Source organism: Anser brachyrhynchus, assembly GCF_964034855.1.
Source record: "Anser brachyrhynchus genome assembly, chromosome: 3".
In the NCBI taxonomy this organism is placed as follows: domain Eukaryota; kingdom Metazoa; phylum Chordata; class Aves; order Anseriformes; family Anatidae; genus Anser; species Anser brachyrhynchus.
This window is the reverse complement of record NC_137696.1, coordinates 87,542,007-87,555,343: the sequence shown is the minus strand read 5'-3', so window position 1 is coordinate 87,555,343 and position 13,337 is coordinate 87,542,007. Positions and strand designations below refer to the sequence as shown.

The 13,337-nt window shown below is 44.4% G+C and overlaps 2 protein-coding genes across 19 annotated transcripts in view; one reads left to right on the top strand and one right to left on the bottom strand.

The window, feature by feature from the left end:
• Window positions 1–13,337, bottom strand: part of GJB7 (gap junction protein beta 7) — a 38,014-nt gene that overhangs the window by 4,726 nt on the left and 19,951 nt on the right. For 2 of the 17 annotated variants that reach the window (XM_080584468.1, XM_080584470.1), the window contains 2 exons: window positions 4,070–4,132; window positions 1,717–1,800 (listed from right to left, as the gene is read on the bottom strand). The gene's annotated coding sequence lies outside the window, so the exon portion shown is untranslated. Of the gene's footprint in view, window positions 1–1,716; window positions 2,187–2,464; window positions 2,963–4,069; window positions 4,133–5,869; window positions 10,263–13,337 lie in introns of those variants that run through there. The other 15 variants (XM_080584469.1, XM_080584471.1, XM_080584474.1 and 12 more) reach the window with 14 other exon arrangements.
• Window positions 10,377–13,288, top strand: SMIM8 (small integral membrane protein 8). Of its 2 annotated transcripts, none has more exons than XM_080584482.1 (3): window positions 10,377–10,522; window positions 11,391–11,532; window positions 12,948–13,288. In XM_080584482.1, the coding sequence occupies exons 2-3, from the start codon at window positions 11,413–11,415 to the stop codon at window positions 13,104–13,106; spliced, it is 279 nt and encodes a 92-aa protein (XP_080440608.1). In that variant the 5' UTR covers window positions 10,377–10,522; window positions 11,391–11,412; the 3' UTR covers window positions 13,107–13,288. The 2 variants fall into 2 exon arrangements, with proteins under 2 accessions (XP_080440608.1, XP_080440607.1); XM_080584481.1 differs by lacking the exon at window positions 10,377–10,522 and adding an exon at window positions 10,656–11,111.

The following is a 13,337-nucleotide window of genomic DNA, read 5'->3' as shown; positions in this document are numbered from 1 at the left end:
AGAGATGCTTCATCTTGGGTGAAGAGAACGGGAAGTATGTTCAAGGTGAAATACAGCCAGTAGTTGAAGCAATTTAAACTGACTAAGCATTTAATAAGGAAGGGGAAAAAAAAAGGAAAAAAAAAGAAAAAGCAAATCTTCTCTTAGTTCTAATAACTTGTACCTTCTGAGGCTATCACACAGAAACGATTTGCTGTTAAAGTAGGTTTTTGTCAGTTAGGCTGAAGCCTAATTGTTTTGTTAGGCCATCCTCTCTGCAAGTAGACGTGCCTGTTCTTACCGAGAGCCTCCTGAGCACCAGGCAGAGCGTCCCCGGCTGAGTTCAGACGAGTGCTCCACCACCAAGGCACGCTCAACGTAGCTCCATCGGTTTTGCAAATACTAGGCATCATCAAATCCCGTTTCACGTTCAAATTTATGCATAGGAGCCAAGTATCCTATAATAAATTGACTACCACGATGCAAATTGTTTTCTTTTTGTCTCATCTTGTCAGTAAATTTATGCAGTATTTTAAGTCCTATACTGCTGCACTGGATTTTTTTTTTGTTATCATTGTTTTGTTTTGTTTCCAATTTTTTTTCATTTAAGAAATGCACTAAACTTTATTCCCCAAATTTATACATTTTATATATATATATATATATATTAATAGTTTCTTTTCCACACAAATCTTCCCCCGCCCTAGCTCTGGAGCTTTTCTTTTGCGAAGGGATGCTTCAAGGAGCCACTGGCAGCCAGACTCTCCTTAAAGTCAAGCGAGGACCTGAGAGAGGCACCAAGAGCAAGCACACGGTCCCCCTCCCCCCTCTGGGTTCTGCACGGAGGACACCAAGCTCCTGTGTAAGAGCAAGAAGTATCTCCATTCACGGGAGACAGAATGGCTGGGAAGCATCAGGAGGGGAATCTGAGAGGGTTTCAGACCCAAATGTTTGATCTTAATGGCCTCGTCCCATCTACTGCTCCTGCTTAGCAAGAGAGAAAATGCACCCACCTATGGCTGCCCCAGCGTTTGGGAATCCCCCTGCCGCTGCTGTAGCTGCAGTTAGTGCTGGCCACTGAGCAACTTCATCAGCTGGCACGTTTGACTACCAGCAGTAATTAGGCCACAGCATCACAAAGCTCAGTGCAGCTGGGAAGCTCAGTGCTTCTCTTGCTGTCCCTTGAGCCTGCAGCCCATAAAGACCTCTGCCCATAGCCAGACTTCTACTGGAAAACAAGGTTATTTGCTTATTTGGGTACTCCTACACTGCTGCCATTAGAGTGGTGACTTCCTGGAGGAGCTGAGGAATGAACGTACTGCTTATTCATACTGGGAAGGATGCTGAAAAGATGTTCTCACCAAGACTTGTTACCAGACTACTCTTTTATGCTGTAGGTATAAAGGAGTAACAGGAATACCGTTTGGCTCATGTCCTATCAGACATATGCTTTTAAATATATTTGGCAGACTGGTGACTTCGTTAAAGAGCTATTTCTATCCTCTATGTCTGCAATTAGAGCTCAAGCAGATGTTTAAATCAAGCTCTCTGAGGTATGCGCAATATGCCTTTAACGATTTCTAGATAAGTAATATGCAGGCAATGTATTAGTCTCGAAGGGGCTGAGTAGCACAGTGTGAAGATGCTACCGATACTGCTATTCGATAAAGCACGGGCAAGGAAACAAAGCGTTCACACGAGCAAGCACAAGCTGCATCCATACATGTCAATACTCACAAACAAGCTGTCCTCCTGAATAGACTTCTTGCTGAAGGAAGGCCTCAAAGGACTTTTTCTGGGATTTTAAGATGTGCACAGGCACTACAGAAGGAAGACTGAATTTTATTATTCCGTGGAAAACCAGTGTGGCTGACAGCGGGCTTTGCTAATGGCCAAAAGAACCGTGCCCGTCTGTCCTGAGGCAAAAAGCCCAGTGTCACCTACCAACCCATGCTTACAGGCTCCTTAAGAGTGGCTGGAGGTGCACCAGTCCTGAGCTCCCCGCTGAACGAGTGAGGCCAGAAGCTGAAGATAGGCTGGGTCTCCCTGCCCAGGGACAGTGGTGGTCAAGGCCTTGACAAAAATCTTGAACAGGTCTTGAGCAGTGGGCAAATTCCAGCTAGCCAGAAGCCTGGATGGGTGGAATTGCTGCAGAGCTGTTGTGAAATACAGCAACGCAGGCTGGCACCTAGAAATCTGGCCCTTAGCTGAGTCAAAGTTTCAAAAAAGACAGCAACAAATGGGTCACAGGGGAATCTGTTTGGCATAAAGGAAATAAAGACCACCACCAAAAATAGAAAAGCTTCTATTGGAAATTGCAAAGGAGACACCAGAGAGTCTAAAACAGTCAGATCATTTGGTCCAAGTGCTCAAGAAGAAGATGAATGTGGCAAGAGGAGCAGGAATTTGAGGTTAGATTTACCTCAAACTCTCCATGCACATACATGCATGCCAGCTTGGACAAAAGCTGAAGGTTAAGAGATACCTTGACATGTTCTGCTCATTTTTTCCTGATGTAGCAATGATGAGAATGAAAAATTCCTGGGCTGCTTCTGCTCCCTGCCAGGAACCGGAGCAGGTAATCCCCTCTCCTCTTCCCCCTCTTCACACACAAAATTTATCCCCTGGATGTGACTTTGACACTCCCAGTGAGACACAGGTGACCCCGTTTCCGTCAGACACGGACATCATTTCAGTGCTGCCTCAAGCCTGCCCACAAGCTCTGCCAAGCAGACAGAGCAACCCGAGTGCTCGCTCCATCAGCTCCAGGGGTGAGGAATGGAATTCGTCGAGTAAAGTGTTTGGATAACACCACTGTTGCTGAACATACCAAATAATCCTTTCCATCCTTCAGTGAGGTCTACGGAAGGTTGGCTAATGTGGGTGGAGTAATGCATCCGTTGTAGAGCATTCAGAGAATGAGTTCATCTGGATTTCTGTCGGATCTGCTACTTTAATGATGTTAAAAGCAGAAAAGGTATCTCTGTGTAGAGGAAAATGGGGGGAAAAAGTAAGAAAATGCAAAAACAACCTACTCAGAAGAGAGGAAGAGGGGAAAACATCCAAATTGTTAAAGGCACGCAGGGAGCAGGCAGCTCAGAGCAAGCAGGCAAATTACAGGTCGAAGGTGCTGCATTAGTGGAAATGGAAATGGAAGGGTGAGAAAGAGCAGAAAGGATGTGTGTCTGGGAACTGTGGGTCTAGCGCTCGCGCAGGCGAACACAACTAGCCTTGCAGGCTGAGAGATGGAAAATCAATTTCTTTTCTGGTACAAACATTGCTAATGGGAGCTTTCTGTTGCACCTATGGCTTAACCTTGTCTTTCCTTCCTTATCAAAAAAAAAAATCATAAATAGTGTAAAATAAAGCAGAGAACAGTAGTAGAGGATCACAGAGGAGAGTATAGGATCATAAAAAAGCAGACTTGGTGGCAATCTTGAGAGGTCATCCTCTCCAGCTTTTATATATATATAGGATTTTTATGTGTGTGTGTGTGTATATATATATATATAAAGTTTAAACAAAACATAATCTCAGCCCTTTTCTTTTAAAACACCGGGGATCAGCTCTGTGTTTTGAGGAAAGGAAGAAAAAAGCATTGGCATGATGATTTCTGTAAATGACCAAACAAATAACGAAACTTAACTTCAGATGCTCGTTTTGTAATTTCACTTTCCCTTTATTTTCTTTGTTTGATGATATAAGGAAGTTTTACTGTTGCTGATCCTTTGTGCTTGTTTCATGGACTACCCACTGCTTCCTTACTGCCTGTCATCGGCCTGAGGTCCACAGGCTCAGCAGCACCGATCCACTTCATTCTCTGCCCCTAAGAAGGCTTTGTCGTGCTTATAGCTCTTGCTGACAGGTGTTTGTTCAGCCTGCTCTGAAATTTATGGAAGCTCCACTCCCACCCTACCGTGGTGCATCTATTCCAGCGCTCTGCTACAGAAGAGGCAGCAGGAAACCTCCTGGGAACGCAGAGGTAGAGTCCAGCCCCAAAGTCACCCCGCTAAGCTGGGCCTGCACCAGCTGTTCACAGTGTTGAGCATCAGCAGAAGGAGCTGAAGAACTACTCCTGCAAGTCACTCACCTTGCAACGCCTTCGCTTCTTGCCCAGTGGTCAGAGTGCTGATATGAGTGGTTTTCCAGGTCCCTATGAAAGAGACAATGAGAAAATATAGAGAGGTCAGAAAACCTAGCCTTGTGTGGTTTGGATAACCCGTCTCTTACCATAAAATGAGTAAAGAACATAGTATTGATACTCGTTGCTTTTTCAGGCTCTTCAGAAACAAGATGGGTAAGGCTTTTAATTCTGACAGCCCCAGAGCAGGCAGACGCAGCCCTACTGCCCTGCGGTCTGGGCAGGCTGGTCACTGCCACAACGGCTGTTGTAGTAGGAGTCATAGTGCAGCAGAGCCCGTGGTCCTCAGACTGGTGCAAGCACTGGTTTCCCACCTAATTCATCCTTCAGATGCTTCCAGCGGAACGGCAAATGTAAACCTGCCAGCAATAGCTTGCTTTCCTTTCACAGAGCAACCAAAAGCGATCTGTAGACTGTTTGGACTGAACTTCCCTGGCGTAAATCCTTCATTAACGTGTGATAAAAATGGAGTCCTCTGCTCAAAACATCAAGGATCTGGACAGGGAAAACCCGTGCTGTGGAGGAGGAGGTGTCCATAAGGGAGGTGATGGGGTTTATCCAACATCACCCGACACATCAGGGGCAGAGCTAAAGAGCCAGGGTCTCCCATAGCCTCCCATGGTCTCCCATTGCCTTCATCTTCTTTAGCTTACTGATTTTAGCCTCTCACTATTTCATGCCTATTATTAATTTTTAACTCCTCAGAACAAGAAATATGCCCCTATGTAAGCCTCTGGGTACTGCAGTAAGTTATATTAAATGCAGAATCCTGTAAACAATTAAATACTGCTTAAAATAGACGTGGTGTGTAAAAACATCAGCCTAGATATTTATTGCCAAGTGACTACAAAAGGAAAAGAAAAGACTAGATGGGAAGAAGCTCCTCTGGTCGATTTGAGATTTACATCTGACTTTGGCACAGGCTTTCCGAGTGGCTTGGGACAAATCCCTTTCCTTTCTGGTCTTCCCTACCTTAGCTGCCAAACACTCACTTCTCTGAAAGCGCCACATGTAAGTTACGTCTTCAGTAGGCTTCGTAACCTTAAGAATGCATGGTATTCTTTTTCACAGCCAGCAGTGGCAAAATCCCATCTTGTTTTGTGTTTGGGAAAACCACAAACTCCGCTTAATAACCCAGCAGCTGCTGAGAGTGCTGCTTTGCCAGCTGCTAATTGCTGTGGTCTCTCCTCCACAGCAGATGAATGGTTTTTGAGAGAGGGCAGACGCAGTTCACTGTTGTCTTTGTTACTTCAGTAAATTATATAATCTAAAAATATAAACTCAGAAGAATCCAAAATGACTTTAAAAGAAATGGCATCCATATTTCACCCATGCAACTGGTAGAGCATTTTCCATCAACTTCATGCCAAACAGATAACCATCTCTCCCATGCTCTCAAAAAAAGATCCCTTCCTCTGCAGCAAATGATCTTCAGCATTAGTAAGTATTATTTCTTCGTTCAGGATACTGTTGTAACGTTTTGGTCAAATCTTATAAAAATGAATTGAGAAAGCCAAAAGATTTCCAGTTGAGCAAGCGTTAGAAATGAAGTCATTTGTCCATGGCTACAATGAGTTTGCAACCCTTTAGTAGGTACAAACAAGGCACCGAAAACAGGATTCAATCCGTGTCTCATGCTGGCAGATGGGACACTGCCACGAGGCTGTTATCAAGCCCGTTCAACCTTAAAAAAAAAAACAACCTCTTGTTTGGTAAGATTATATTTTATAGCAAGAAACCTGAACTTACCTGTGTGGCTGCGAGCGATTACAGCCGGACCCTCGTTTTCTAGTGGCATTAACCATCAGCGGTTCATTTCCACGAAAGGGAGTCGCTGCTCTAAGCCTTGAGAATGGAAACTGCCCGTCTCCCGGGCAATACAAACTAAACCAGTGAAACGTGATCGCCTCTTCCAGCACACCCTTCAACCCCGAACCGTAACGCGTCCGGTATCAGCAGAAAGATACCAGGAAACCCAGGCATTTGTTTAACGTCACGAGGCTTTATTTTCATCCTTTGAGCGCTCACCGGCGACCGCTCTCCGGCTGCACACCTCCTGCTTTTACGCTGGCAGAGGCAGGAGCTGCGGGCGCACACGCGCTGCAGCCTCAAAGCAGAGGGCAGAGACCGACGATAGCCCATGAGATACCACCAGCCCGAGCACAGAAAGCCTTAACTCAGTAAATTAATTCTTAAAGCCTGCTAAATGAATTCTTCGCAGCACAATTTATGTAGCTTAGGCTTACTGGGTCTTCCATTACTGTATGCAACCATCTGAGAGTTTTGTGCAGAGGAGGGTGTCACTAACACACGCGCCTGACTTGGCAGCTCGCTCCTGGCCCCAGAGAAGCCTCTGGGGGGTGACTGAAGGTGCCCGGGCTTGGAGCTCACCTGCTGCTAACACGGGGAGCTGCTGCAGAGTGAGAGCCTTCCTCCGGGCACGCAGCTCGGTGCCCGATAAAAGCCACAGCCGGCCGAGCCAAGTTTCATTCGCATCAGTAATTTAAAGGCCAGAGTGATGGCACGAATATTGTAATTACCTGAAGGGCAATCGCTGCGGGAGCGAGAAAGCTAGAATTTAACTTTACAGCTAGATTTTATTATAGCATTAAAGGCATCTGAGCAATTACAGAGATGAAAAAGAAAGCTGTAAAAGCCCCGGCAGCCCATTCTTTATTAATCAGAAATGCACGGTTATGATCGGGTCACTTAAATGTCAAAGCTGTTTAAGTGTCTTATGACACTGGCTGCTATATCTCCATCCAGACCAGTACATAAATGTTAGGCACTGCTGCTCCCCAATGTATTTTGGTATGCGGTGGTATTTATGTATGAAAAGACAACTCTAAGGTGCAGAAAGTCAAAAAGCACACGGATTACAGAGACAGATGGATTTTATTCTGTTAAACCTATGAAATTTCTACCCTCCAGAGTCCTGCCAGGAGCTGCATTCCCTGACTCCAACTTGATGGGTGCCCAGCTCTGAGCAATAGAGAAAACCCACCTCTGTGGATGTTTCTCTGCTCCTCCTTTTCAGGAGAAACTGTCTTTCTCCTTCCAGAGGGGATGGTCTGGGTTTTTGTTTTATTCTGTTCCCAATTGGAAACAATTTCCCCACTTAATGAAAGTAGAACCCAACAAAATGCATTTTCTCTTCTGTATTGAATTCAGTTCATCAGGCTTATAACCTTGATCAGTAGCTGTAGAATAACAATTGCTTTAATCTTGGCTGGAAAGCATGGCTGGGGGATTTTTCTGTCTCCTAGAGACAAGGCTGGTTAACAAGTGTTTTATAAGACATATACATAATGCTATGAAATGCAAAAGATTTGCTTTAACAGATTCTCATTTTTAAAGTGTTTATTGCCTTAAAACTGTTTTGCATCATCAGTGGTAGGGGCCCAGCAAAGGCATGCTGCTGTTGAAAACTCTGCTGTCTTTCAGCGAGGATGAGACGAATGAGCAACAGCAGCTGAAAAGCAGCGTAAGGGCTCTTGAGACTGACATGAGCTGAGCAGCGCATACACAGAAAGCTCTCAATGGCACCTCTGTCTATCTGGAGATCTGTTTGTTTCTTCTGCTACATTTATTTCCTCGATATGGCCTGAGTGAAATTACTGTTCCCCTTGCTATTAACTGTGAATTAGGCAGAGGAAGTACCTGTAATTCGTAGTTTTTTGCTTTCCCTTCCCACCCACTGTCCTTTCCCCCAGACTTGTTTAGCTGCTTCTGCCAAAAAAAAAGGTCCCAATTGCCAGCTCTAATTAAAATATAAACTCACAGTGTCTGAAACACTGCAAAAAGCAAGCAAAAAGGCATGCATTTACACAGTACGCATTCGTGTATGAAAATCCTAACAAATACATGGTGGAAATTGCCTCTGCCTCTGCAAGTCACACCTGTGCTGAAGTCCCAATGTTTATACAGAAGGAATAATTTCGTGTCCCTGGCAGATCTGTAACAGTGTGTCTCTAAAACAGGGGTAAGCTTATCGGCAGCTTGAGGCATCCTATCTTCATTTCGAAGACAGTGCGAAGCTCTCCCCTTTGTGTGGCACTTGAAACAAGCAGGAGCTGTGAGGTGAATCAGCAAAGACGCGGCGGCAGGCCGCTGTGCCGAGTGCTGCATTAGGCTGGCTATTGCATGCTAACGAAGTCTGCGGGTTACGGTATCAGATTCGTTCTGTTCTCCACAGAGACTTCTGCGGCTCAAACGATAAGGGGATGCGAGTCTCAGGAAAAGCAGGAGCTGCTATTAAGTTCTGAATGGCCACAGCATACAGCACAATAGTGAAAGCGAAATCCCGAAGGAATTCGTTTAAAAGGAAAATAAATCTCAGTGACAGCCTTGGGTTTTGAAAAGGAAGATTTTGTGTGTGTGCGTTGACTTTACAGGAGAGATACTCGGATAATAAGATGATGGCTGACTTGTAAAGACTCAGAAATACCACAGATGTTTACAGTTTTATCCTTTAAAGAACACCTTCTATAAAAAGATGCCAGACAACTTTATAAGCATTGATGGACCGAGCTTTTCAACATCCTGTAGTGTCATACACCAAAATAATATTCGCATTGCAAATAAAATAAAACACTTTCCCACAGCCATGAAGCAAAACTAGAAACAGCAAGCAGTCCGAGCTTCCCTCCACTGCAAGAGCTAATTTGGATATTCAGCACCTGCATAATGCATGCTGAGCACCAGCACTCACACCAAAGCCCAAACCCGTTTCTAAGCCCCTCTCTTTGTATGCATAATGCCTTATCCCACAACTTTTCCTATGGAGAACATTTTCCCTCCAGCAAGGGGTGTTCTTTGTACAGTGTGTGCTTTTTTCCCCCATCAGTGATGTCTTTGGGTCTTATCTGCCCCTTATAGGAAAGATGGGAAGTGTCAGAGAAGTACCAGCAGCCTAACAATCTCTACCGCTGTCTGCATGGCAAAGTGGCTGTGATTTCTGGCATAAACCCATCCTACCACGACCTGGAAAGTATTATTATGGCCTAGGCTGACTTTAAGGCAGGAGTTTTATCTGTGCGGATGGGGTCAGTTAATGGCATGAACTGCTGCGAAGGGTGCATGTGCTGACAGAGAGCACATGTCTCAGCATGGTGATGTAAAAGTTTTGTGTCCCCATGTAAAACGTGTCGGTTACTTTAGAGATATAGGCAGATTGTCTCCTGCAGTACTGTAAAAACTCTGCTTTCCCTCAAGAAAACAAGATACCCCCCAAAATATAAGGGTTACGCTAAAACTTGATATTAGCATCTTTAAATTACACAAGAACCAAAACAAATGAGAGCAATAATCTTCACCCAGAAGTGACTTTTTTTCTACTCAATGGATTCTAAACAAAATCAGCTGTGTGGCATATGCTGCCTAAACAATAGCTATGAGATTAGCAGATGGTATGTTGTGAATTAAATGTTGACAGAAAACACAAATATACCACTCAATTCTCTCCTGATACCAAAACTTATTTCCTTTTTTTTTTCACCTCGTGATATTTACACACAGAAAAAAAAAAAAATCTTTAGATATTCCATCAGAAGGGAGACAAGTTAACCTGTGATATCCTACTCTGCCATCTTTCAGAAGAAAAAATAATAAGAATGCAGTTTGTTTATTGCAGAAGAAAACATGGAGCAAGTGTTTCTGCGAGCCTGGATGCCTTTGCGTTTGTGTTCATGCCCTGTCCCCCACCAAAGTCCTCTCACACATCCTCCAGAGGTGGAAACGTGCGCTGGGGTGGGTGAGTCCAGACACAGCCCAGTCTCTAATATTAAGCACCGCACTGCATTTCTGCCTGCCTACTTTCACAATGGAGGACTAATTTGGGTTCTTTTCTATCATCCAGATAACGTTTTTTCCCAAAGTTTGAAATTTTCGCCTTTCTTTGTAAGGTCACTCAAACTGCCCAGAGGCTTGGACGCCGGTTGATGTGGAAAGGAAGGCACCGGCAGGCAGACATGCCCGCATGTGCTTCATTTCCCTTGGGCTTTAGGTAAATTCATTAATTTCACTAATTCTGCAATCAGCAGAAAACAAAACAATTCAGCAAAGTGCCACCACACCACCGAGATGCCCAAAATCTAGATTTCAGATCCAAATAACACAAAGGGGAAGCTTTAATCAAAACTTTTTTATTATTTTTTCTGCTCAGACTGACTGCACTTTCAGAGGCACGTGTGCCCCACGGACACACCGGGGAATTTTGGGAGGGTTTGGGGTTAGTTTTGGCGATACTGGCGCCGCCCCAGAGCCGCCCGGGGCCGCCATTTTGTGTGCCCCACCCCCCGCCAGCGCTCAGGGGACGCGGGGCGGCCTCCGCCCAGCAGGGGGCGCGAGCGCGCATGCGCACCCCGCTCCCCCCGCCCCGGGAGGCACCGGCGGCGGCGGGAGGTGAGCGGTGGGGGAAGGGCGGGGGGAGATAACCGTTAACGGTCGCCCGCCGCCGTGTGAGGAGGCGCTGAGGGGCGTCGCGCCCGCGCCTCGCTCCTTAGGTTCCAAAAGGTTTTTTTTTTTTTTTCTTGGGAAGGCGGCCCCAGCCGACAGCCCCTCTGAGGGAGGGGGTTTCTGCCCTTTTCCTCGCCGTCCTCAGGGTTTTTGGTGCCCTTGGGACGCCTGTGGGGGGAGTGGGGCTGAGCCGCGCCGCACGCGTGGCGTTGTGTCTCCCTAACCCTGAGGGGAATTTTCCCTCACCGCCCTCCGGGCTGCCCTGGCAGAGGGTTTGGCCGTGGACACGTTTGCAGGGATGGCCGCTCGCGTCTGACGTGCCCTTGTGCGTGAAAATGAAACCCGGGGCTCGGCTCGGTGGCTGCCTCCTTGGGGTGGCCCCACGCAGGCTGTCCTGTCACCCCTGAGGTTTAAAAATAAAAATAAAGAATCTGCCCTGACACTGTTTCTTGTGGCAATGTTCGTTAAAGGTTCTTTCAGACTGTGTTTTGTAGGCTGCTGCTAGGTCTGCAGGTAGCTAACACATTAGCCAAAGGTAAGTAAAAAACAAAAACAAGCCTACGCATACATTTAGTATTTAAAAGTACACGCTTCCAGAAGTGCATTTTAGAATGTGCAAATTTGACAAGATTGAAAATCAGTGTGCTTAAGCAGGGAGTCTTAGGCCTAACACCAGAAGCAGTCAGTATTATATACACAAATTAAAATTCATGTTGGAAGAAGACAAGCTAAGCAGAGTGTGCAGTCATGCTCAGTGTATTTTTATTATTATTTCTAAAATGCAAATGACGTCTATTTTTCATTCTGTTTTTAGGAAGTATTCAACACCAATTACAATGTCTTCCAGCAAACCTCTGAATGAGAATGAAAAACCCAAGGAGAGAAATCCAGGACTGAGGGGTGTACAGACAACTATGTTGTTCAGAGCTGTGAACCCCGAGCTTTTCATTAAACCTGTAAGAAGCTTATTCCGAGAGAAACTAAATATGCTTAGAGAGACACGTTTGCTTTAAAATAATAATCACAATTCTGTGTGCATTATATAACTCTCTTGTTATGCAAACCACCCAGTAACATAACTAAAAATATTTTTGCTTTTCTTCCACTCTGATTGTTAAGAGCCCAGAATTTGCATTGTTTATTCCAGCTTTTATTTTACTGTTACGTTCTCTGATGATTTTGTACCTAGTTGAGTTACTTCAGGAAGAAAGTAATTTGTAATTACTCATGATTTGACAGGTTAAGTAACAGGAGTCCTCTTTAATATTTGAAAAGGAAGAAATTAGAAAATGCAAATTTTTCGATATGAGAGGAGGGGCTTTTTGGTAGCTTTTCATTATTTTGGATTTTTCTTTTTCTGTTTTTAATATGCCAAAAGTTTCAGGAATCCAAAAATTCTAGTGCGCTTTCTTATATCCTTTATAGAACTCTATTACTGTCTATGTTTGTATATGCAGGTTTTTTTTCATTTATTAAATGAGTTAATTTAATTGTCGGTAAAACAGTCAGCTTCATCTTAGTTGATAGGGGGTAGCATAAGTTATTTCACACATTTTGTTGGACTGAGTCACCTGGTTCTGTGCTGTTAGAAAATCTGCTAGCGTCGTTAGCTCTGGCACCAATAGACTCGTAACGCTCACAAGGCATTCAAAAAAACACCAAAAGGTTAACAGAATGAGGCAATATTTACCTGTTATTCCTGGTGCAGAGTTTTTTAAAAGTTGTGATGAAGGTTGGTGACATGGCAGGGTACTTTAAAAAGGCTTTCATAAGGGATAATGATGTGATTTAAGTGTATCAGCCAATACTCTTAATTTGTTAGAGTATGTGCTTTTATAATTAAGTTGGTGATGCTCTGCCTTTATTTACATTTGCAGAACCCAGTGAAATCAGGAAGACTGATGAAATTTTGTGCACATAATAAAAATAGATTTGGCGATGATAAGTGATCTGTTCTAGAGAAATGTAATCAAGGTTACTTGGCAGGAGCAGGGTGCATTGTCCCGTTAGTATATCCAGATAAAATCTGGTGGAAGTCTGTAGTAGTTACCTTTAGAAATTGGCTGTGGCCAGTTCATCCATGCTCAAGCAGCACTTGGGACCTGTGCGCTGGGCAGTGGGATGTTCTGCCTCCAGAAATGGAGAGCCCTCTTTTTTAGAGGGAATTCCTCGTGCTACCATAAAATCATGTCTCCCTTGCTGCTGGTCAGAGCCATTTGGAGTAGTCTGAAGGAAGTCAGTGGTCATTGTTGCAGGTATCACAATAGTTTACTCTTCGTTTTGTACACTAAGATTGAAGAACGTAATATTTGCGGTGAATGAAAAACGTTTTGATTAAAAATGCGTGCTAATTCTTTTTTTTTTTTGTCAGAACAAACCTGTGATGGCATTTGGACTCGTAGCAATTACCCTCTGCGTGGCCTACCTTGGGTACTTGCATGCAACAGCAGAGAACAAAAAGGACCTCTATGAAGCAGTCGACAGTGAGGGGTCCAGATACATGAGGAGGAAAACTTCCAAGTGGGACTGACGGCGTAAGGAACGAAATAAGCAAGTCATTTACAGAACTTTTTGAGGCAACTACTGTTTTTTCATCTGCCCACTAAAATATTGCTTAAATATCTCTGTTGCCATTTAATCCAGTTTAGGTGCCATTAGAAAATACTGTGCCTGTACAAATAAATTGTAATTATGATATATACAAACATAAAACTGGTTTTAAGAATTGCCATCTGCGATCTCCACAGTATGCCAGAAGAGA

Excerpts from the sequence above, each read along its gene's own strand:
- SMIM8 (XM_080584482.1), top strand. The coding sequence starts at position 11,413 with ATGTCTTCCAGCAAACCTCTGAATGAGAATGAAAAACCCAAGGAGAGA. Across the intron at positions 11,533-12,947 it reads CCGAGCTTTTCATTAAACCT|AACAAACCTGTGATGGCATT; the intron begins GTAAGAAGCTTA and ends TTTTTTTGTCAG.